We start from the raw sequence: 21,688 nt of genomic DNA, 5'->3' as shown, positions 1-21,688 counted from the left end.
TTGCAGTCTGAGGACTATTTTAAAAATACAGCATCTCGTTTTCTAGCTATCTTCAAGGAGAAGTCCCATTGTCATTATTAAAGGAAACATAGACACATCTTGCTGAGGCTTGGCTTGGAAGCCTTGACTTCATGAACAATTTGCTTGTGGATGTACTTTTTCATCATCTGTATTCTGTTTTTCCTCTGGCACTGGCTCCAGATCTAGAGCTCTTTCTCCACTTCGAGCCACTGTGAATCTACTCATATGTACAGCTTCCTCATAAATGGGGGGTGTCTCCATCCCAGCAGGCTGATGCACCGCTGGCACAACACAGTGGGAGCGAGCTACTGCTACTAATCTCCTAGCAGCTGGGCCAAACACTGAGTGGAGGGCTGAAAGGGAAAAGAAATCAGGAGTTACTTTCAGAATCACAAATGTCAATCATGTTGGAGGTTAAGAAACATCCTTTGCTGCAGTTGCTTATGAAATTTAAGAAACAAGCAGGAAAATGGTGCGACATTATGTGCACTGATATAATATGCAAAGAAAAATCTGTGGATGCCTACAGTAGGAAACAAAATTTGCCTCATACTATAAAGTAATGCTTGTCTAAATTAATAAACAAAAAACTTTGTGTTTTCTAAATAGGTGTTAGGCTTTGGGAAAGAGTTCCTGAACTGCAGCATCACAGCTAAGCATGAGTTTCAATGTCATATTTTCAGGGGAACAGCATGAAACATAGAATCATAGAATAATAGAGTTGAAAGAGGTCAAAAGACCATTGGGTCCAACCCCCTGCTATTGCAGGACACTAAATTACACCATCCCATTTATTCCATCCCATGAATGACTAGCTTTTCTTCTCTTGATGCTTTCAAAGAAGTGCCTTGTAGTCTGATGAATGCAATGCCCATAAATCTGGAGCTCCTGACCTCTGAGAGAAGCATAAATGGGACTTCCTCTTCCTACAAGCCATTCCAAAGCCATTCTGAGGAGCATGCCATTGTTGCTATTAGATAGGATTTAGAGTAGGGACTCTCCCATAAATCTTAATTAGTAGCATGATTACAGGGAAGATGTTCCTTAAGATATACTAGGTTCACAGAATTCTGGTTAGGAACTTCTTTACAAGTACTGGTATTCCCCAGTTCTTTGGAAGATGACATTCTACTTACAAGTGATGGTGCTTTGAAGGGTGCTGTCATGATCAAATGCTATGACTGTGATCTCATATGGCTGGTGGCTGGCATCATTCTCTGCTGCGTGGCAGTTAAGACAACAGCACCTCACACAAACAGAGACAAGTCCACAAAGGAGGAAGAACCCACCAATTGCAACCACAAGCCTGGAAGTGAAGATGAAGAATCAGAGCAGATGTCATTTATTGCTCATGCTGTGAAGGAACACTAAGGGAGATTATAATAAAACAAATGAACAAAGAACTAGAGAGTCAGAGATTTCTACCAATAACAAGAAACAGCAATGCACCCCAAATGTCTTCAGGTTCAACACCCATTTATTAAAACTTAACAGAAATGCAGAGAAATTGATAAGTAGGAATATATGCCTATTACAATGATGTAAGTCCAGAATTGTCCTAACCTCTCAGTCGATTATGGAGGTAAACATTTGCCAGTGGATTCTGCTAAATTTTTCACATAGCCAACTAAACACTGAGGCCTTAAGGAGACAGCTACATATCTAAAATTAATTTCCAGCATTTAGTTCTTTCAGTTTCTTTATATCTTCCCCTCAGCCCCACCCAACCCCATATTAATTAGTAGTGCATTGATGTAAATCTCATTGCATCAAGTTTTGTGAAGTTTAATCAGTGCACATGCACACATGGATAATCAAGAAGAAAAAAGATGCAAAGGAACAGTTCTCTGTACAAAATTGAGAAATGCACAGCTTAACTTTGGAAACGAGCATAGATTTCATGCTTGGATGAAACACTGAAAACTTATCAGAATTTCCTACAGTATAAGCTAGTTCATCCATCTACCTGCAACCAAAAAACTTGTATGGATGACAACACAGTGAAGGCGTCAGTATCGGACTGGAAATTTCATCCATCAATGGCTTCTCAGAGTCTCTGGTAGAGTTCGGTGCGGGAGCAGGTAACAAGGCTTTATGAATTATTTTGTTCCTCACCCTTCCTCCCATCTTTCAAGCTCTCCCTCTGGGCATCAAGCACAACAGTAAGTTTCCCCTGACCTGCCCAGTGGTGTCCTCTCTTTTGACCAGATGTTGCTAGGCTGTGTCACATCTGACTAGGCTTCACCTCCTGATCTGTGAGGCACTTTTTCTCAGTTTTCACCTCCTATGTCTTGCACTGAGCCAAAGATTATATCATGCTATTAAATATGCACAACACATGTCAACTATAAAAGGGGAAGTTTGCACAAACAAGAAGTACCCATATACAGACCAGCTGTGCCTTTGATGTTAACATATCTGCAGTTGGGGCTTGTTTACAATCAAGGGGTTGGAACTGTCAAGCTGGGAATACCACAAGGCCTTCCATTCAAAATAATACTTGAGTGGAACAAGAAATACACTGCTAGTATAACTTCAAGGCTTTAGGGAGGAAACTCAAGACATTTGGGGCCCAGATAATTGTGTATTCTATCCCTCTAGTTCTTGGAAGAGGAGTAGACAGGGAGAGGAAAATACTGCTGGTGAATGCCTGGCTACAAAAGTGGTGCCAACATGAAAGATTTGGATGCTGGGACCACAGGCTATACTTTCTGGAAGATGAACTGCTGGCAAGGAACGGGTTGCCACAGCATGAAGATGATCATGCGTTTTAAACTGAATCCTACAGGGGATGGAGAGGCACACATGGGAATAACAACAGACAAAACACAACAGAGAGAGCAGGGAGTGCCCAAAAATAGTCTTCCAAAAACAGTAGGACGAATATGTAGAAATATGAATACACAGATATACAGGAGGCCGAGTTTAGTAGCCCCATCAAGAGCATCTGGATTAGTACAAATGGAACAAAGAATAAAAGGAACACAGGTGCTTGCAGTCTTATTACCAACTACCAAGTGAAGGAGAAAATTATGAAATTTTTGAAAAGCACACTGCCAGTGTTTCAAGGAGGCACGATGTCATTGTTATGGGGGATTTCACTTTCTCTGATATCTGTTGGAAGACAATTTCTGCCAAGCATGGCCCCTCCAAGATATTCCTAACATATGTTGCAGATAACTTCCTCAACAAAAAGTGGCAGAAGGAACAAGAGGAACCACTATCCTCAGCTTGATATTAACCAACAGGGAAGACCTACTAGACAAAGTGGCAGCTACAGGAACTCGGGGGGAAACTGACCATGCCATCCTTGAATTCCTGATTCTAAAGGAAGAAAAAGCCAAATGTAGCCAAAACATCCCCTGAATATTAGGAAAACCAGTTTTAATAAACTCAGTACAATGATGAGTAAAGTCCCATAATGAGTGACTCTAATGAGAAAAGGAACCCAAGATGAGTATGACTGTTTTTAAAGGAAATTCTAAAGGCATAATTACAAACAATTCCAACGAGGAACAAGGGTAGAAGACAACAAAGGAAGCCCATGTAGCTTCATAAAAAGCTTAGATAGGAAAGCAAAAAGACATGTATAGGAAATGGCCAGGCAGGGGTTGGGCAGGTTCACTAGGCACTTTGAATTCTGGGAAAGAAATTCAGGCACTTTTCCTCTAAATTGCCTGTCTGCAGTTTGGGGCCAATTAGGGTACCAAACTGGGAAAAGACTCCTGGGAGAGAGTACTGGAAGGCAAAGGAGTTCAGGAGGGGTAGATGGTGCTGAAAAGGGAGGTCTTGGAGGCTCAAGCCTAGACGATACCGCTAGTTAACAAGATGGAGAGTTGAAGGAGAGCGCCGCCTTGGATGATAAGAGAAGAGGTAAGAGGGATTAAGGCATAAGAGGAACCTCCATAGGAAACGGGCACTGGGACAAGTAAACAAAAGGGTATACCGGGAGGAGGAGGCTCATTGCAGAAGGATTCTTCACAAGGCTAAGGCTGATTATGAGCTGAAAGAGCTCTTACCAACATGTAAATAACAAGAGGAAGGGGAGACAGGCAGTGCAACCGCTTAATGAGGAAGGAGATTCGGTGACTGATGTGAGGGAACAGACGCAGATGCTAAATGACTATTTTGCCTCTGTCCCCAAAGCAGGACAGGGGAGATCTGCATGGGGGATCAGATGGGGCCAGGGATTTAGTGGCACAGATTAGAGTCAACCCCCTAGAAGTTGGGAGCTCCTCAGGGCACAGGATGTTACAAAGCCTCCAGGCCCTGACGGGTTACACCCAAGGGTATTTAGGGATTGGCAGGTGTACTTTCACATCTGTTGACCTCCATTTTTGAGGCCTCATGGAGAATGGGTGAGGTTCCAGAGGACTGGAGGGTGATGTCAGTGGTCTCAGTCTTCAAAAAGGGTACTAGAAGGGACATGGGGAATTACAGACCAGTTAGTCTTACGTCCATTCTAGTCAAGACAATGGAAAGGCTCATAACTGGAAATGCTCTGGAGACCCTAGATAGGAAAGGGAAGCTCGCAGCCACACAACATGGCTTCCACAAAAACAGGTCTTGCCAGACAAACCTTGTGGAATTCTATGACAAGGTTTCAAGGTGTCTAGATGGAGGGGACATGGTCGATGTGGTTTACTTGGATTTCAGCAAGGCCTTTGACAAAGTGCTGCATGATATCCTGATTGAGAAATTGAGGAGTTTTGGGATGGACCAATGCACTGTCCGATGGATTAGGGCATGGTTGACTGACCAAAAGCAGATGGTAACTCTTAGTGTGGAATCATTGGGATGGTGGTCAGTGAGCAGGGACCCTCAGGGCTCAGTTCTGGGACCAATTCTGTTTAATCTGTTCATCAATTACCTGGAAGAAGGGGTGACAAGTCTGCTGATTTTTAGATAGTTGTAGATAGTGGATTCTTTAGTTACGTGAAAAGGCTTTAAGAAATGTGAAACTTATATTATTTATTTATTTATTAAAACATTTTTATGCCACCCCATTCGCCAAAGCCTCAGGGCAGCTTACAACAATAAATTAGATCCACATAAATAAAAATTAAAATACATACATTAGAATAATATATATATATATGTAGATGATGCATCAAAAATCACAAATTAAAGATTTACTTCAATAGAATGTGCTTTCCTAAACTTACCAGATGTACCAGAGGTGGATCCAGTTTGTATTTGAACATCTTTGGAGGGAAAATAATTTCAAGAACATATTAATGTAAAATAAATAAAACATTCTTTTCCACATGCTGTTCACTTCACACTTGATAACTGGCTCCTGAATATATGATACAACTGGCATCTAGCATTTGAGGAACTGAGATATGAAAATTCTGTGAACGGTGCTATTTTGTTTATTTCATATCTTCTGAGCTTTTTTAGCAAATTTTTTAAAAAACTGGATATCTTTAAAATAACATCATGATAGATAACCTGGTGCCACCAGATGTGTTGCAGTATAAATCCCATCATTCCCAGCCAGCATGTGCCATGCTAGCTAAGAATGATGGAAATTGAAGTCCAAATACCTGAAAGGCACCAGATGTTCTAAGATTATGATGGTGTGTTCACATGCATGCAAGCAAGCCATCATAACACTATAGTCATGAAATAATATACTTGAGTGAAATTGAACGAGCCCAAATAAAAACAGTGAAAATATTAGTAGACAGTTTGAAAATGGCATGATTCCCCCACTGCAATTAGTAGCAAAATATTTTTGGCAAACAGTTTCCTAAAGGTGAATTTCTTTCCATTTTCTTCTTGTAAGTTAATTGTAAATAGTATACATTTAAACAAATAAGCAAGCAACCAAGCAGGAGGAAATGGAAAATCCAGTCTGAAGGTTTTTCTTTCTTTAATCTATTTTCCCTCTTCCTTACCCTATACATTATTATGCACAATTGTTGAAATTTGTATTCTTCCTCAACAGGGATGCTTTAATGAAATCTATAAACTTCACTCCCTGAACTCTCCTGCAAGAGTTGAAATTCCATGCCTCAAGTGGCAGGAAGGCAACACAAAAGGGAGTTAACTTCCTTTGCCCCCATCTCCATTGGTGGATTCCAAAATATTTGCTGTGACTCCATGTTTGGCAAAAGGAACATTTCCCTAAAAGTGCTGCCATTCAGACTATGGAGAAAGTACCAAAGAAGGTCACAGGCAGCATTGTCATATACTCTGCTTCTCTCATGGTGCCTTGCCCTAGGGAACAAAAGATCCTCAAGTTGACACTTAGACATGGCTAGGGAGGAGCCCTTCATCTCCACCCAGGTTTCAGTGCAACTGTGCCATTCACCTAAACACTCCGTGGTGCTCAGCCCTTGCTTTCAGGAACTCTCTCACCATTAGGATTACCAGTCTAATCCTGCACAGTCACCCTGGAATTGCTGAGCGTCACAATGAATTCTGAAACAAAATCCCTCCCCCTTAATTTCCCAAAAATATTTTCTGTTAGCATAAATGAAAGAACATTTTCCTATGGATTGGAGGGAGTAATATTTTAAATCAATTTTAACCTGCGGCCTGAGGAAGTAGACAAGATGCTTGGAATAGTATGCCCAACCACCTGCTTACTTGACCCTTGCCCTTCATGGCTGCTTACAAAAGCCAGTCACGGGATTGGTCCCAGAGGTCATCAACACCTCACTGAAGGAGGGCCAGGTCCCTGGCCCTTTAAAGGAGGCAGCGATCAGGCCCGTCCTGAAGAAGGCGTCCCTGAATCCAGAGAGGGCCTCCAATTATAGACCAGTGGCCAACATCCCATTTCTGGGCAAGGTGTTTGAGCAGGTGGTGGCGGGACAACTCCAGGCACTCTTGGATGAAATGGGTTATCTGGACCCATTTCAGTCGAACTTCAGACCTGGTTACAGTACTGAATCTACCTTGGTTGCCCTGTACGATGGCCTATGCAGGGAGAGGGACAGGGGAGTTGGTTCCCTATTGGTTCTCCTGGACCTTTCAGCGGCTTTCGATACCATCGACCATGGTATCCTACTGGATAGGCTGGCCGGGTTAGGAGTTGGGGGCTCTGCTTGGCAGTGGTTCCGCTCCTATCTGGCCGGGTGATTCTAGAAGGTGGTGCTGGGGGACTATAGCCCTGTGCCATGGCAGTTGTGCCATGGAGCACCACAGGGCTCTATTTTGTCCCCCTTGCTATTTAACATCTACGTGGAACTACTGGGAGAGGTCATCAGGAGGTTTGGGCTGAGGAATCACCAGTACACTGATGACATCCATCTCTACCTCTCTTTTACAACTAATCCAGGTGAGGCAGTAGCTGTCCTGAACCAGTGCCTGTTCGAGGTAATGGGGTGAATGAGGGCCAATAAACTGAAACTCAATCCAGATAAGATGGACGTCCTTTTGGTGAGCGGTTCGGATTTTCAGGTAAGTGACTTTTCTGTACTGGATGGGGTAGCACTCCCTCTAAAGGACAGGGTCTGTTACATGTAATTACTGTGGCAAGGATCGTATTTGCTCAATATTGGAAGAGTGAAGAGCCACCTGCTGATGAACTGATCCTAAAAAAGATTTTGGACTGCGCAGAAATGGACAGAGTGACTTTATCTCTGAAGGAGAAAGAAGATACATATATCTACCAAACTTGGAACTCTTTTTATTACTGGCTAGAGAAACGGGACTTTGTGTAGATTTGAATATGACTATGGAATGTTAAAAAAAACAAAAATGAGTAGGGGGCTGACCCAGTATGTCTGATGTATTTGATGATTGATGTTTTTAGTGTTAGTTTAAAAAATTTAATACAATTTATAAAGAAAAAGAAAAAAGGACAGGGTCCACAGCTTGGGAGTGCTCCTTGACCCAGACCTATCCCTGGAAGTCCAGGTGACGGTGGTGGCGAGGAGCGCTTTCCTCCAGCTTTGGCTGGCTCATCAGCTCCAGTCCTTACCTGGAGAGCACTGCCTAGCCATGGTGATTCATGCCCTGGTAACTTCCCAGTTGGATTATTGTAATGTGCTCTTTGTGGGGCTGCCCTTGAAAACGGTCCAGATACTTCAATTGGTACAAAATAGAGCTACCAGGTTGCTGATGGGGACCGGTTGTTATTCTCATATAACAGCTATTATATCAGTCCTTTATCAGCTACACTGGCTCCCAATTGAATTCTGGGCCCAATTCATGGTGCTAATATTAACCTATAAAGCCCTAAATGGCTTAGGTCCAGAATACCTGAAGGATCACTTCCTTCCCTACAAGCCCTCATGTCCCTTAAGATTGGTGGGGAGGGAGGGAGTCCTTGCTCCGGGAACCCTCTCTGAAGGAAGTATGGAGGATGTCTACCCAAAGGAGGGCCTTCTCTGCAGTGGCGCCCAGGCTATGGACTCTGTTCCCCAGAGAGGTCCACCTGGCACCAGCGTTATATTCTTTCTGGCACCAGGTAAAGACCTTTTTATTCAACCATTATTTTAATAACCAACGCTTTTAGGTGTTTTAGGATTTTTCCCTTCACAGTCACACTTTCTATTCTTTCCTCCTTTTTCTTCAGTTGTGCTGCGTTTTATATTGTTTTAATAATTGACATTTTATATTGTATGTTTATATTTTATATTGTATGTTTATATTTTGTAAGCCGTCCTGAGCACTTGGTGATAGAACAGGATACAAATGCCTGGAATAAATAATGATAAATGAATAACATTTTTGTTTGTGAGGGATTGGGTTTTGTTGTTGCTGTTTTGCTTATTGCACCCCTGCCACAGTGGCATCAGGCTCTTTCCACAGCTTTTCTCCTAAACTGCCTTGTGAATAATGTCATACAACATGGTGCTATTTCAAGGCATTTTAAAAAGTGCAGCTAACATGAAGCTGTGAGTGATGCATGGCCCTTTTTTAAGATAAAAAAGCAAGAGAAAGTAGACATTATTTAGTGTACGGGTAAACAATACACGTGACAAATGCCACCCAAAATTTCTTCCTCTTATTTGTTTGACTCATTTCCCTCTCACACCCAGCAAATTGTTGAAAAAAAATTGGTCCCAACTTTAAATTCCCAGCATTCCTTAGTCAATCCACCACATAACATGTAAGTTCCCTCCCCAAATCATCCTTCTATACTGAAGGAAAATTTCATCCATACATCTGTGATACTATAATGTGCTTAGATATGGATATACTCACTGGGCAGTGTTTGTACAGCTCTCCTCCAGTTTTACCTGAGGAATCTTCAAAGAGAAGAAAATTAAGATGAGCTCTGTTCTCATTCTTTCAATTTTAACCTTAATTTTATCTTCCCCCTTTCCCATAATATTGATAATATTTGCATGCTTGAGATATGATTCCTCTTTTTTTTTCATTACAAATTAATCCCAAACCCTCCTATCTTTCCTACTGGCTTTACACCGTCCAGCTTTCACTTTTGACTAATCTGTAAGAGGGAACCAAGGTATCTTACCTGAAATAAACATGTCACAACAGAGATAGTCACAATGCGGGTGCACTTTCCCATCAGTAGGTATATTACTTCTTCTCTTTTCTCAAGTTGGGACTGCTTTCTAATTCACATTCTTCATGCATGGTTTTCAGGCCAAGATAATGGACAGAGAAACTCACAAATCACAGCTTCTGTTTGCTTTTATTTTGTCCTCTATCATCCAAAGTTTAATGATATCTCTGGATATCTCTGATATCTTCTTTTTCAGTCTGTATATTTCCAAAAGTTGCTCATCAATCTTTCTTCTATATCAACACATATGGACAAATGTATGCACAGAAACTCAGTGGAAACTCACCTAAGAAAGATTCTAGGCTTTGTGAAAAGTGTTCCAATTTTTTGATTGCTGCTACTTCTCTACTCACCATCTTCCAGAGAGTTTAGCTGAGGTAGACGGTTACAGCATTTATCCTTCAACCTACCTGAGGTGAGAACTCTCTTCCACTTCCCCTGGCACTTACATGCTTAACTTTATATAGTTCTCATTCAGGGAGAGAAAGTGAAAAAGAGAAAGCATTTCTCCTGAGCTGCACCAATCCCTCCCTTGATCAAAAGTTCTGATGAGGCATTCCAAGTGTTAATCTTGGCTGCCATTTCAGGTTTGTTCCCATACAGTTCTCCATCCATTTCCCTCTAGTGGAGATTGCTTTCCCACTTTCAGACTATGGTTATTCTCCCTCAACTGATAAGATTAAACAGTCTCTTGTGCTTCTCTTGTATAATCTTTTTGGATATTCCATTCCTGCATATACTGTGAACATATATAGGAGCTGGGCATGTAACTTTTTACTTACATCTAGCTATATATCTAGCATACAATATGTAAGATATACAAAACTTTCCCAAAAAGTCAAATTTCTGTGAGTTTGCAAAAATAAATTCTTTTTTCTACTTACCTATAGTTCTTCTCAGGGGTACCTGTATCTGTAAAAGCCTGGCCAGTGTTGTTGGAACTAAATAGACTTGTTAATGTCTGCTACAAAAATACTGTCTCAATTAAGTTGGTGAATCATTTACTCTGACATAATTTGTAAAACCAAGGAGCAGAACTGAACACAGCTCATGCATACAGCTGGTGGTTTTTTTAAGGCATAAATTTAAAGTTTATCATGCACTAAAGTGAACAGCATGCAAATAAGCTCACTGTTATGCCAGCAGACTTAGTGTATTCAGAAACTGTCTTTCATCTGGGCAACTTCAGGAGCTTCTGCCCCTAAGATTTGATTTGATTCAGAATAAAACCTAGAAAATGACAGTGAGAAGAGGACAAAGGAAATAACTGTTAAAATTTTCTTATGTAAGATATAAAGAAATCCATAACATTAAATACATATATCTCTATATATTTTATATGTAGCAAACTGTAATTATGCATACACCTCAACAAAGGCAGCCTAAATATCTCTATCATTCCATTTCAAGTTAAACCTAAAGTTCACCCATTCAAAAATGAAAAGTTCATTAAGTTCTCCACCTATTGTATTATCATAGGTGACACTTTATTCTTCCAGTGTTAGCCAAAGGGGCACAGACAATCAATTTGCATTAACTTTGCATTAAATTCGAAGAGATCCAGGTTTGGCACCGCTATTTGGACAGCCATTTGCGTGAGATGGTGTAACGTGGTGTCCTGCACCAGCAGTGGGTTGGACCCAATGGCCTTCAAAGCCCCTTCCAACTCTACTGTTCTATGATTCTATGATTTCCACAGCAATTTCATCTGATTGCCAATTTCATTGATTAAGCCTGCACAGCTTAATCAATGAAATATGGGAATAATGAATTGGTTGAAGTACTACTGTATCTTTCCTAAGCAATGGAGCATTAATTAATCATTGTTATCAATCTGAGATTGGGCAACAGGTCTTAGCAGGTCTTTAATTCATGAACCCACTGTTGGAAAAGAGTTTTGAAAGGCTATGTATAATTTTTAAATGAGAAAAAATTTAAATAAGTAAAAAATGTCAAATATGATCTGTGTTCTGAAAATTTGGTAATGAAGTGTTTCAATTCATGGTACATTACAGACAACCGATGCTTAACTCAGAGCAAAGGGAAATGTCTAGAAGTCAAATTTTCTTAGAAATGTTCCCCCTAATCTAGAGACTAGCAGTCCAGTTGTGATAAGGAAAGGTACAGAAACAGTGGCAAATTTCAAACACCTTTGAACATTTATTTGTTTACACAGATTTTTCCTGCTTCATTTTAGAATTTGTTTCTGCTGTCAGTTTCAATTACTTTTTATATAATTACTTAATTACTTAGCACATATGTAAATGGCTGGTTTTATTATGTTTAGTTGTATATAAGTTTTATGCATCTTATCTTCCATATTGATAAAAGAAGATATGTGCCTACCAGCACCATAGCTTCAAGACCATGGAACCTAGACTCTTGAAACTGGCATCCATACTAAGAGGACCCTAGTGGTGTGCATCTCAGCATTCTTTGTGTCCTTGAAGACACTGAGAGCAATCCTATGATCCTTGGGGTCCATAAGATTGCTCATAAAATCCCTTTCAACCAAAATCCAGAAAACCACAGCAGCTGTCTCTCCAGCATTCAAACTTTGATATTAAGGGTCGGGTGTTTCCAAGGGATGGAGATACAGGAAACTGAAGAGGCCAGTCTCCTTTCCTCCCTTCCCACTCCAACGTACTAAACAGTGGTGTAGTGGCAAATTTAGAAGTGGAGGGTCCCTTCATGATAGAGCCACACCACAAAGCCACACCCCTATCAAAGACACACACCCCAAGTCACACCAGTTTTCAAGATTAAGCAACCTGTGATCATACAATAAAAATGTCACTTTGCTTGATTTTTTGTTGAGTAATGAATGCATGGTAAAAATATCTCTTTCTGAGGTGAAACAGTAACAGCTGCTAGAAGTTATTTCTTATCTTATATATTATGATTGATTTTTTGAAATTACTTTCATATGCTGCTCTCCAGCTAGAAAGCTCCCAGAGTGGCTTATGTGGAATTAATATGGCAGTTCCTGCCCCCAGGCTTACTATCTAAAAACATGACTGTAATGATTTAAAATGTTATGAGACTGTGTTCCTTTACATGTCCGTAAGTTTCAGAAGGGCAGTGGGGGATAAAGAGGGGGATGAGTGAGTGAGGTGAAGAAATAAGAAAGAAAAACAATTCTGCGTCCACTTACAGACACTCTTATTTATTAGATTCTCTGAAATGCTAAGCATTCAGTAAGGTTTTTTTCTCCCTGCAGCTTAAATGTGATTGGTTATGACTGCTTATTTTAAAACCAATGGAAATTATTTCTTATATTGCTATCCTTCCTTTTTTCCTTTCAGGGAATTCAAGGTGGCTCACATAATTCATCTCCTCTCAATCCTATCCTCACAAAAACCCAGGAAGGTAGGCTGGGCTGAGAGTCTGTCACTGGCCCAAAGTAACCCAGTGAGCTCCATGGCTGAGTGGAGATTAGAAGCCAGATTTCCCAGTCCCAGTCCCAGTCCCACATTCTTAACCACTACATCACACTGGCTCTCATAATATCTATATTTATTTATATTTATATATTTTAAACATTTAAATGTACTGTGAAGTGCTTAAAGTAGTGAGTCAGTCCCATCATCATTTCTACTTTCAGCATGAAAGCAGCAAAGATAGAAAAACTAAATATATAAGCATTGCTTGTTCTTCACAGAATGCAATGGTTTATGTCATTAGACAGACAATAGCAACTAGAAAAGGTAAACCTAGGCCCATGTGATTTTTCCAACAAATGAATAAATACTGTGATTCCATGTTTTGCAACCAGGAAACCAACATTTTTTTTTTGGTCCAGAAGAATAGGAAGTTGAATAGGAACTTAATAAATCATAACGTATTATTCATTGAAGATGAATTATCCTGAAATGTGCACTCTGCAGTATACTGCATTGTTCATTACAGGATTTGGGGCTTAATTTAAAATAAGTGCCCAGGCTCCTCCAGATTCTCTGTCCTCTGCAGCTGCTGGAGAATCTGGGTCTTCAAAGTGAGGATCATTTAGTGGGGGCATGACAAAACAGGATTTGTGTGTGTGTGTTTGTGTGTGTATGTGTTTTGCAAAGGGCTGCTACTGGCCTCCAAATTATTATTGCATGCAAAAGGGTGGATTCTGGATGTATTCAGAACATGCTTATTCTAATTTGTTTGTTAGAATAAGTGCAAGACTCCATTCCTAATCCCCAAGTCTTCCTAGCTTCAATTGTGGGTGGTGGGAACATTTGTAATGCCAGTCAATGTTTAAACCCCCTACTATAATTTTGCAGAATGAAATATATATTCTTCCCTTCAGTCTACTTTTGTTCAGTGTTATGAGGAAGATATGATTGAATCATGGAAGTCACAGATTCTATGGATATATCATTCTCTTACAATTATAAAATAAAGTCAAGAAGTCAAGAATTGCTTTAGCCTGCCTGACAAAAATCACAGGAACCTAACAGAGGCAGAAGAGATTAAGAAGAGGTGACAAGATTACACAGAAGAACTATACAAGAAAGCTCTTAATGTCCCAGATAACCATGATGGGGTGGTCACATACACTGGATCATGGAGAAAGCTAGGGAGTTCCAGAAAAACATCTACTCCTGCTTCATTGACTTTGCTAAAGCCTTTGATTGTGTGAATCACAACAAATTGTGACAAGTTCTTAAAGAGATGGGAGTACCAGACCATCTTATTTGTCTCTTGAGAAACCTGTATGTGGGTCAAGAAGCAACAGTGAGAACTGCACATGGAACTACTTATTGGTTCAATATTGGGAAAGGAATACAATAAGGCTGTATATTGTTGCCCTGCCTATTTAACTCATATGCAGAGCACATCATGAGAATGGTGGGCCTAGATGAATCACCAGTTGGAATTAAGATTGCTGGGAGAAACATCAACAACCTCAGATATGCAGGTGATACCACTCTAATGGCAGAAAGTGAAGAGGAACTAAAGAGCCTCTTGATATGGGTGAAGCAGGAGAGTGCAAAAGTTGACTTGAAACTCAACATTAAGAAAACTAAGATCATGGCATCTGGTCCTATCACTTCCTGGCAAGTAGATGGGGAAGAAATGGAGGTAGTGATGGATTTTATTTTCCTGGGCTTCAAGATCAACACGGATGGTAACTGCAGCCAAGAAATTAAAAGATGCAGGCTCCTTGGGAGGAAAGCTATGGCAATCTAGACAACATGCTAAAAAGTAGAGACATCACCCTGCCGACAAAAGTGCGTATAGTCAAGGCTATGGTTTTCCCAGTTGCAATGTATGGCTGTGAAAGCTGCACCATAAGGAAGGCTGGGCGCCAACAAATTGCTGCCTGTGAATTGTGGTGCTGGAGAAGTCTCCTGCGAGTCCCTTGGACTGCAAGGCGATCTAATCAGTCAGTCTTAGAGGAGATCAACCCTGACTGCTCTTTAGAAGGCCAGATCCTGAAGATGAAACTCAAATACTTTGGCCACCTAATGAGAAGGAAGGACTCCCTGGAGAAGTGCCTAATGCTGGGAACAATAGATGGCAAAAGAAGAAGGGGATGGCAGAGGATGAGGTGGCTGGATGGAGTCACTGAAGCAGTCAGTGTGAGCTTAAGTGGACTCCGGGGGATGGTGGAGGACAGGAAGGTCTGGAGGAATGTTGTCCTTGGGGTCGCGATGGGTCAGACGCGACTTCGCAACTAACAACAAAAACAACGGCAAAGCCTCTTCTCTGTCTGTCTCCCCTCTAGCTGGTTGATCCATCTCACCCAACATCACATCATGGGATCAAGAGTCATGCCAGTCTTGGCTGGCTGCAGGAGCTCTTCTCCCATGCCCCTTCCCTACAAGTGTAAATCCTGGCTATTCTCAATGTCACCCTGAACATCTTGGGAGGCTGCCCTTGAGATAAGCCCCTCCACTTCCTCCATTTCAACATCTGAGTGTTCTGGTTCCCAGGACCCCTTGTCATTTGACAAGTTTACACCTGCCTGACAATGAAACGTGCACCAAAAATAACTGTCCTTTTCATTCCCCTCACAGGGCAGAAACCCTCCTAAGGCAGCTTTGCCTGGGAATTGCTGTTAGGAGCAGACTAGTCATGGCTATGGATGAACCAATGAAAACAAACATATGAGGACATTTCTCTTTACCTTTTATCATCTTGCATTTTAGCTCAGCATCTCCTTCACTATCCACTGGTGACTTGCAGCAATGACTCTTGCAATCTTCTGCCAATGTCGGCTTGGAGCAGCTGGTACTCTGAGTGTCAAGAGCAAGCCTCAGCCAGGAAACTGTTCAAACACTGGTCCATGGTTTGCTTTAGGATTGCCCAGTTCACTGTACTGAGCATTCCCTTCAAGCTAGGTGTGGCTTCTATAACTATTTTACTTCCAGATTCAGTTTTCTCCCTTTGAAATAGAAACATGAAGTCTCATAACCACAGGAATGTTTGTAATCATCAGGAGAATTTGGTGAGCAGTGGAACCCCAAGAGCCCGCTCCATCATTCAAAGTGCTTCCCTACAGGAAATAGAGGTATTTATTGTGTACTCATGTACACATGAGAAAGAAGTTCTAATACTCGGTAGCAACTTCCAGTACATGTTGAGCGACTGATTCAAAGCAGCAACATCCTATAACACACTTCCTGCAGTGCTTAGCACCTCCAGAAATGGGGCTGCCTGGTATTAGATGCATATCAGCCACACCATTTTCTTTCTCTTCATAATACCTAGGGACAATAGGTGATATGGCAGAATAATGTCATAAGTTCCATGCTTCTGATCCACTGCAATGTCATTTATTTAAAGAGCCTTTTGACTCTTGCCTCTTGGCAGAGCAGTGGAGCGGCAGAGGCAGGGAGAGAGTGCTGAGGGGACTGGCAAGGTAGGAGCTGGGCAGAGGAGCGGGGGGACAGGGGCAGCAGAGAGGAAGGGAGGCGGGGCCAGAGAGGCCAGAGGGGATAGGAGGAAGCAGAGAGGTGGGGCCACCAGCCTGAGAGGCTTATAAGTCATTGTACCTTGTCTGTGTCCCTTAGCAGCTGCAGTTTCTGAATGGTCTTCAAGGGCAGCCCCAGTTAGAGTGCAATGCAGTAATCTAACTTAGAGGTTTCCAGGCCGTAAATTACTGAAGCCAGGTTGTCCCTGGGGCATAGCTGGGCAACCAGCCAAAACTGGTAGAAGGCACTCCAAGTCAAGGGCACCTAAGCCTCAAGTGACAGATGGGTCAAGGAGCATTGCCAACTATAACCTTGCTCCTTCATGAGGAGTGTAACCCCTCCTAGAACAGGATGATCAACCTAGATGCTAAGAGAGGCTGTTCCCCTCTTAATTTATACGCTTAGAGAAACTGTTCCTCTCTTTTTTGGGGCTTCTCAGCCCCTCATTTTCCTATTCTAGTTATTTTACCTTTTTAGCAGTCACATGTTTTTACCAACTGTTTCCTGGCTATAGTAAATTGCTCTAAAACTCACAGAATGGTTATTGTTGTTGACATTGTTCTTTATCTCATTTCCATACTGCCTGTAGGCGAAGCTCCTTGGGCTACTGTGAGGTGTTAGCCTCTCCCAAAACTCTGCCCATGTGGCTGAAGCATGGTTGAACTGTTAGCACATTTGCACATATTCTTGTGCAAGAGCTTTATACTGGTACTGCCTTTGCAGAGTATATTGTCTAGGCAGCAGATAGTCTCCCTGCCTCACAATCTTGCTCTCTATTTCTAAAGAGATACAGAGCTTCCAGCCCAACATTCGGAGAAGCTCACTGATAAGAGGAGGAGTCCATTACCTGCTCTGTTTCACTGGTGTTTGCTGCTGATGCTCTGGCCTGGTTTTTGCTTGCTGATAGCCTTGTCTCTCCCGAGGTCCCGGGAAACGAATCTGGGAGCATGGAAAGAGTCCCAAATCATTATCATCATTATCCTCTTTCTTGTAAATATCATGCTTCCAATCTGAGCACCATCTACTATCACTTCACTGTTTACTTAAGGTATCTTACCTGGTTTCTAATGCTTACACTCCACATCTGCCCCAGCCAGCCTGGCAGACTCCTTCAACCAGGAAAATAAAAGCAAGGCTAAAAGTAACTCTGAATGAACAATACACAATCTAGAAAATAGCAAACATTCCTTGTAGAATAGAGTACGATCATGACTGTGTACGTAAAGCCCACCCTGAGTCCCAGGCAATTCTCTCAGGCTAGCATAAGAGGGTGGAAAGGTGGATGCCCAGGTCAGTTTCTTTGCATCTCTTGTGTCTCCTGGTCCTCAAATTTGCTATAGCAAAACCGGTCAGAGTTTACTTCCGTATCCTTAGGTGCTTCTACTTGCCTGAGTAATAATTAGCAAAATATAGTCTTGTTCAGGGTTGTTTTCAAGGTGAGAGGCAGCAAAGGATGTATATTTGGCACCTTGCTGCTTCCAGGAATACAAACGTTACTACTATTAGCTGAATTTGTAACTGGTTGATGAATTCATCCAAAAAGAACTACACACCAAGGCCTCCTTGGACAGATATGGCAACTGGCAACTGCAGTGCCACAGAGCTACGTTCTGGCCCCAGTCTTGTTTTCACTTGTTTCTTCAAAGCTTGAATATTGATGGAACAAAGAGGGGATAGGGGAAAGAATGAGGATGGGCAAAACCCAGCTTGGTGGCGGTATGTGTGAAAAGGATATCATCACGAGTGCATTCCTATAACTTGCTGGGATAGAGTATCGTTCACCTTCTTGAATTCCCCTCTCTTTTTCTTAGTAGGTATGCTGCCACCAAGGATTTAATCCTAATCTAATTAATTAACCTGCCAAGCTCTTGTGCTGAAACTGGAAGGCCCCTTCCTTCAACTATGTGGCACTCAGGATGAGACGCTGATAATCAAACAGATTATGACTCTGGGTTGTCAATAAACAAACCAAAAGTTTATTTGTAAAATAAAGGCAATAGTTTCAAAATGTTTTGTAACTTGTTCTTAATAAATACAACAAAGTATGTTAAGAAGTTTTGACTGAGATATATCACTCATTGTCTTCACAAACACTCCTCACACAGATCCTCCTTTCCTTCTTGCACTCAGGTTTCTGTCAACTCCTTCCTCCCACACCATTACCATACTTGGCAATAGGAGGTTCTGTCTCTCCCAAATCAGTAATATCTCCTCTACTATTCTGCTTCCTTCTTTAGAATCTCAAATGCTTTTCTTTTCAAGGAGAGAGGCAGCAAAGGATGTAGATGGGGCACCTTGCTGCTCCCTTCTGGGGACACAAACGTTGCTACACGTAGCTGGATTTGTATCTAACTGACGGATTCATCCAAAAAGTGAAAGATCTCCAGGGTGAGTGGAGATTGCTGGGTGAGTGCTGTACTCACCATTTTGACCTAGAGTTGTGCACAGGGCTGGAGGCTGAAGGAGGGGAGTTCAACTGGAACCTGCAGCAGTATCGCCAACCTCTGACCCCAGTAAAACTGCAATGCAGCTCAAATCGAGAGCCGCCTTGCTGCAAATCACTTCATAGGCATGCAGTGAAATGGCAAGCCAAAGGCTTAGCCTGCCTTGTGGTTTCCTTTGGCTGCCTGGAACCCCTTTCCTCTTCCTCCAGCTGTAAGGCCTTTGTGCTCTTGAACTGCCGCCAGGTGGGCCGGCATAAAAATACGTGTGGTCTCCCTTCCCGGGAAGAAGAAAAGATCACCACCATGAGCACCTGCTTCATCAACAGCTCAGGCACATGAATTTTGCTTCCCATCTTTGCACTCCTTGTCCTTTTCTGGGAGCTCCTTGTGTTGATCAAATGCCCAGTTCTATTGGAAAGGGAGAATCAAGGAATAATCAAGAGAGAGAATCTGGGACTTTTGCATGCTAGGAGCCCATGGCAATGAAGGACAAAAGAGAGATCAAGGAAAGAAAACAGCTGGTTAAGACAGTGGTGCCAAAGAGAAAAGTTTGGTTTCTGAGAACAAAAGATAAACTTCTAGGATGAAGGACTACTGGCAAATATAGGTCACATCTCACAGTGCAAAAAACAAGTCCTTGGCCCCAAAGAATCTCATTAGAAGGGCTCTAAACTAAATGACGCAGGGGAGGGAGATGTACAACCAGGCACTGTGACAAGAGGAAATGAAATATGCCCTACGGCATATTAGAGAAAATCCTCTAATAAGGTATATGGCTACCAGCTTATTATTATTACTCTACACAAGTAAGGTTGGATTTTGACTTAAATTAAGCCCTGCCCTGCCTCTTAGGTTGGTGGCTTCTATGCTCAAAAAATCTAGCACATGTGCTTCAGGTATTTGAGCAGGGAAAAAGTACCTTCCTCTAGAGCAAAGTGTCCCTGAGTACATGCTCTGGATCAACACAGACCTTTGATCTGCAAAGTGCTCAGAATGATTACATCAACAACATCAAACAGTAAGATGGGACTGGATACACCACGGCAGATTGTGTTGTGAAAGGCACCAACCGATTTTTGAAAAAATCTCCCTCAGTTTATATGTAATCTAAAATATGGCATCCACTCTTTGTCTGGGACAGGGACTCAAACAAAGTGAGAAACTGGCCGGAAAGCTGGTCAGCTTAAGTTTTGGAAGCTATTGTGTGTATAATAAAATGAATATTCCATTATATTATAACGTTAATGGTTTAACTTTGTGATTTTTTTTAGGATTGTCAATAAAAGAAAAAACAAAAGAGAAAAAAAGAAAAAGTTTATATGTAATCTACACAGATGCATGTGGAAGCTATCTGTCCAGCATCTATTAAAGGTAGAGGAAAAACTGGTTCAGATCTCACCTTTTCCTTCAGAGCTACAGCTCTTGTAACAGTAGAATGATAGTAACACAATACATCCATGGAAAGAAAAAAATGTTTTAATAAAGAAATAAAGAAATAAGCAGTATAATCCTCCCAAATTGTATATTGGGAACTTTTAAAAAAATATATAATGGAGACTCTGGGATGGGGTGGTAACCTGCAACTGGCCAGCAACCTCATCTGAGGATGCACATTGGTCCAGCACTGCACACTGGTACTGGCTGCCCCCACTGAGAATAACACAATTCCAAGTCTCTTCAGTTTCCAGGTATTCTCAATCCCTTGGGAATGACCCACCAAGGCTCTCACTGGGTCTTGTGGCAGCCAGCCTATGTCCTTCAGGGAGCACTGCTAGACTGCAGTAGTACTCAACATATCCCATGCAACCTGGGAGTCAAAACAGCCTGGTGTGACTCTTGTGAGCTTTCCCCCTTTCACGACCATGGTTTTAGGTGAAAACAGGAAAAAGGATTAAGGATTCAACAGGGCCGTCTTAACAGCATTATGGGCCCTGGGCGAAGCAGTGTACTGGGGCCCCTACGACAACTACTCACAGGAATAAAAATGTAAAAATGAAGGGTTAACATACACAGATTAGTATGGGGCCCACGGGCAAGTGTCCATCAGGCCCATGCGTTAAGACGGCCCTGGGATTCAAGAACACAAAATGGGAGAATGTTGGTCAGATTCTGAGTACACAACAATAAGAAGCAAAATCAGTCCAAGGATGCAAATCAATTACAGATACAGTTCAAAGCAGAAAATCACAAAGCAAACAAAAGGGTGGAAAACCACTTGCCTAATACACTCCTGCACTAAGCTGCCTGCCTGGTTCATTGAAGAACCACTATGTCTGTGACAAGAAGAGTGAAATAATGTAATTTGAGCAAAAACGGTGTGATCATCATGTATTCATTCTGATAGTGTTGGAGAAAATGGTATCACCTTTGTTCTGGCAAATACAGGGTTAAAGAGAAAACTTATGGTTATACAGCTGTGCAGAAACTGCTCACAGATGTGAGAAAAAGAAGGAATCAGGCCAAGGATAAATTTTTGAGCTCACTCTGAAAAGGGTCATCCTGGGGGGCAGGAGCTTCCCAGCTTGGAAGATGGCTGCTTAAGAATGGCGCTCCTGTCTTGTTGAAATGTTTGTTGAGGCCTGCTTATACTTACATTGGGTATGCCAAAATTCTGATACTATCTAAACTTTAGGTAGAGTATACTGATAATTATTACTGTGAATTGGCAAGATAAGAGGGGCAAAGAATGTTGAAATGAGGATCTGAAAAGTGCGACTAATGGACTCAGACTTCTTCCTGGGAGTTACTGAAACTTTTTGGAGCACCAAGATAGTAGAAGATTGTAAACAATAATAGTTTACGAAAAAAAGTCCAAGTGTCTTTAAGAT

At 41.7% G+C, this 21,688-nt stretch overlaps 1 protein-coding gene across 2 annotated transcripts; it reads right to left on the bottom strand.

The window, feature by feature from the left end:
- Positions 1-28: 28 nt before the first annotated feature.
- Positions 29-17,351, bottom strand: TMEM52B (transmembrane protein 52B). Of its 2 annotated transcripts, XM_044419325.1 has the most exons (8): positions 17,264-17,351; positions 15,630-15,887; positions 10,393-10,738; positions 9,458-9,741; positions 9,184-9,227; positions 5,187-5,225; positions 1,158-1,327; positions 29-374 (listed from the first exon to the last, which is right to left on the bottom strand). In XM_044419325.1, the coding sequence occupies exons 4-8, from the start codon at positions 9,509-9,511 to the stop codon at positions 130-132; spliced, it is 552 nt and encodes a 183-aa protein (XP_044275260.1). In that variant the 5' UTR covers positions 9,512-9,741; positions 10,393-10,738; positions 15,630-15,887; positions 17,264-17,351; the 3' UTR covers positions 29-129. The 2 variants fall into 2 exon arrangements, with proteins under 2 accessions (XP_044275260.1, XP_044275261.1); XM_044419326.1 differs by lacking the exons at positions 10,393-10,738; positions 15,630-15,887; positions 17,264-17,351 and having other exon boundaries at positions 9,458-9,776.
- Positions 17,352-21,688: the final 4,337 nt, after the last annotated feature.

The sequence above is a fragment of the Varanus komodoensis genome, unplaced genomic scaffold (assembly GCF_004798865.1).
Source record: "Varanus komodoensis strain SLA01 unplaced genomic scaffold, ASM479886v1 scaffold101, whole genome shotgun sequence".
In the NCBI taxonomy this organism is placed as follows: Eukaryota; Metazoa; Chordata; class Lepidosauria; order Squamata; family Varanidae; genus Varanus; species Varanus komodoensis.
The sequence above is the reverse complement of the archived record's forward strand: the minus strand, read 5'-3'. Positions and strand labels throughout refer to the sequence as shown.

What these genes read in the sequence shown, in the direction of transcription:
- TMEM52B (XM_044419325.1), bottom strand. Translation starts at nt 9,511, where the DNA reads ATGGGAAAGTGCACCCGCATTGTGACTATCTCTGTTGTGACATGTTTA. An exon ending in AGCTGTACAAACACTGCCCA is followed by an intron (nt 5,226 to 9,183) that starts GTGAGTATATCC and finishes TTCCCTCCAAAG; the next exon opens with ATGTTCAAATACAAACTGGA. An exon ending in ATCCACCTCTGGTACATCTG is followed by an intron (nt 1,328 to 5,186) that starts GTAAGTTTAGGA and finishes CTTCACTTCCAG; the next exon opens with GCTTGTGGTTGCAATTGGTG.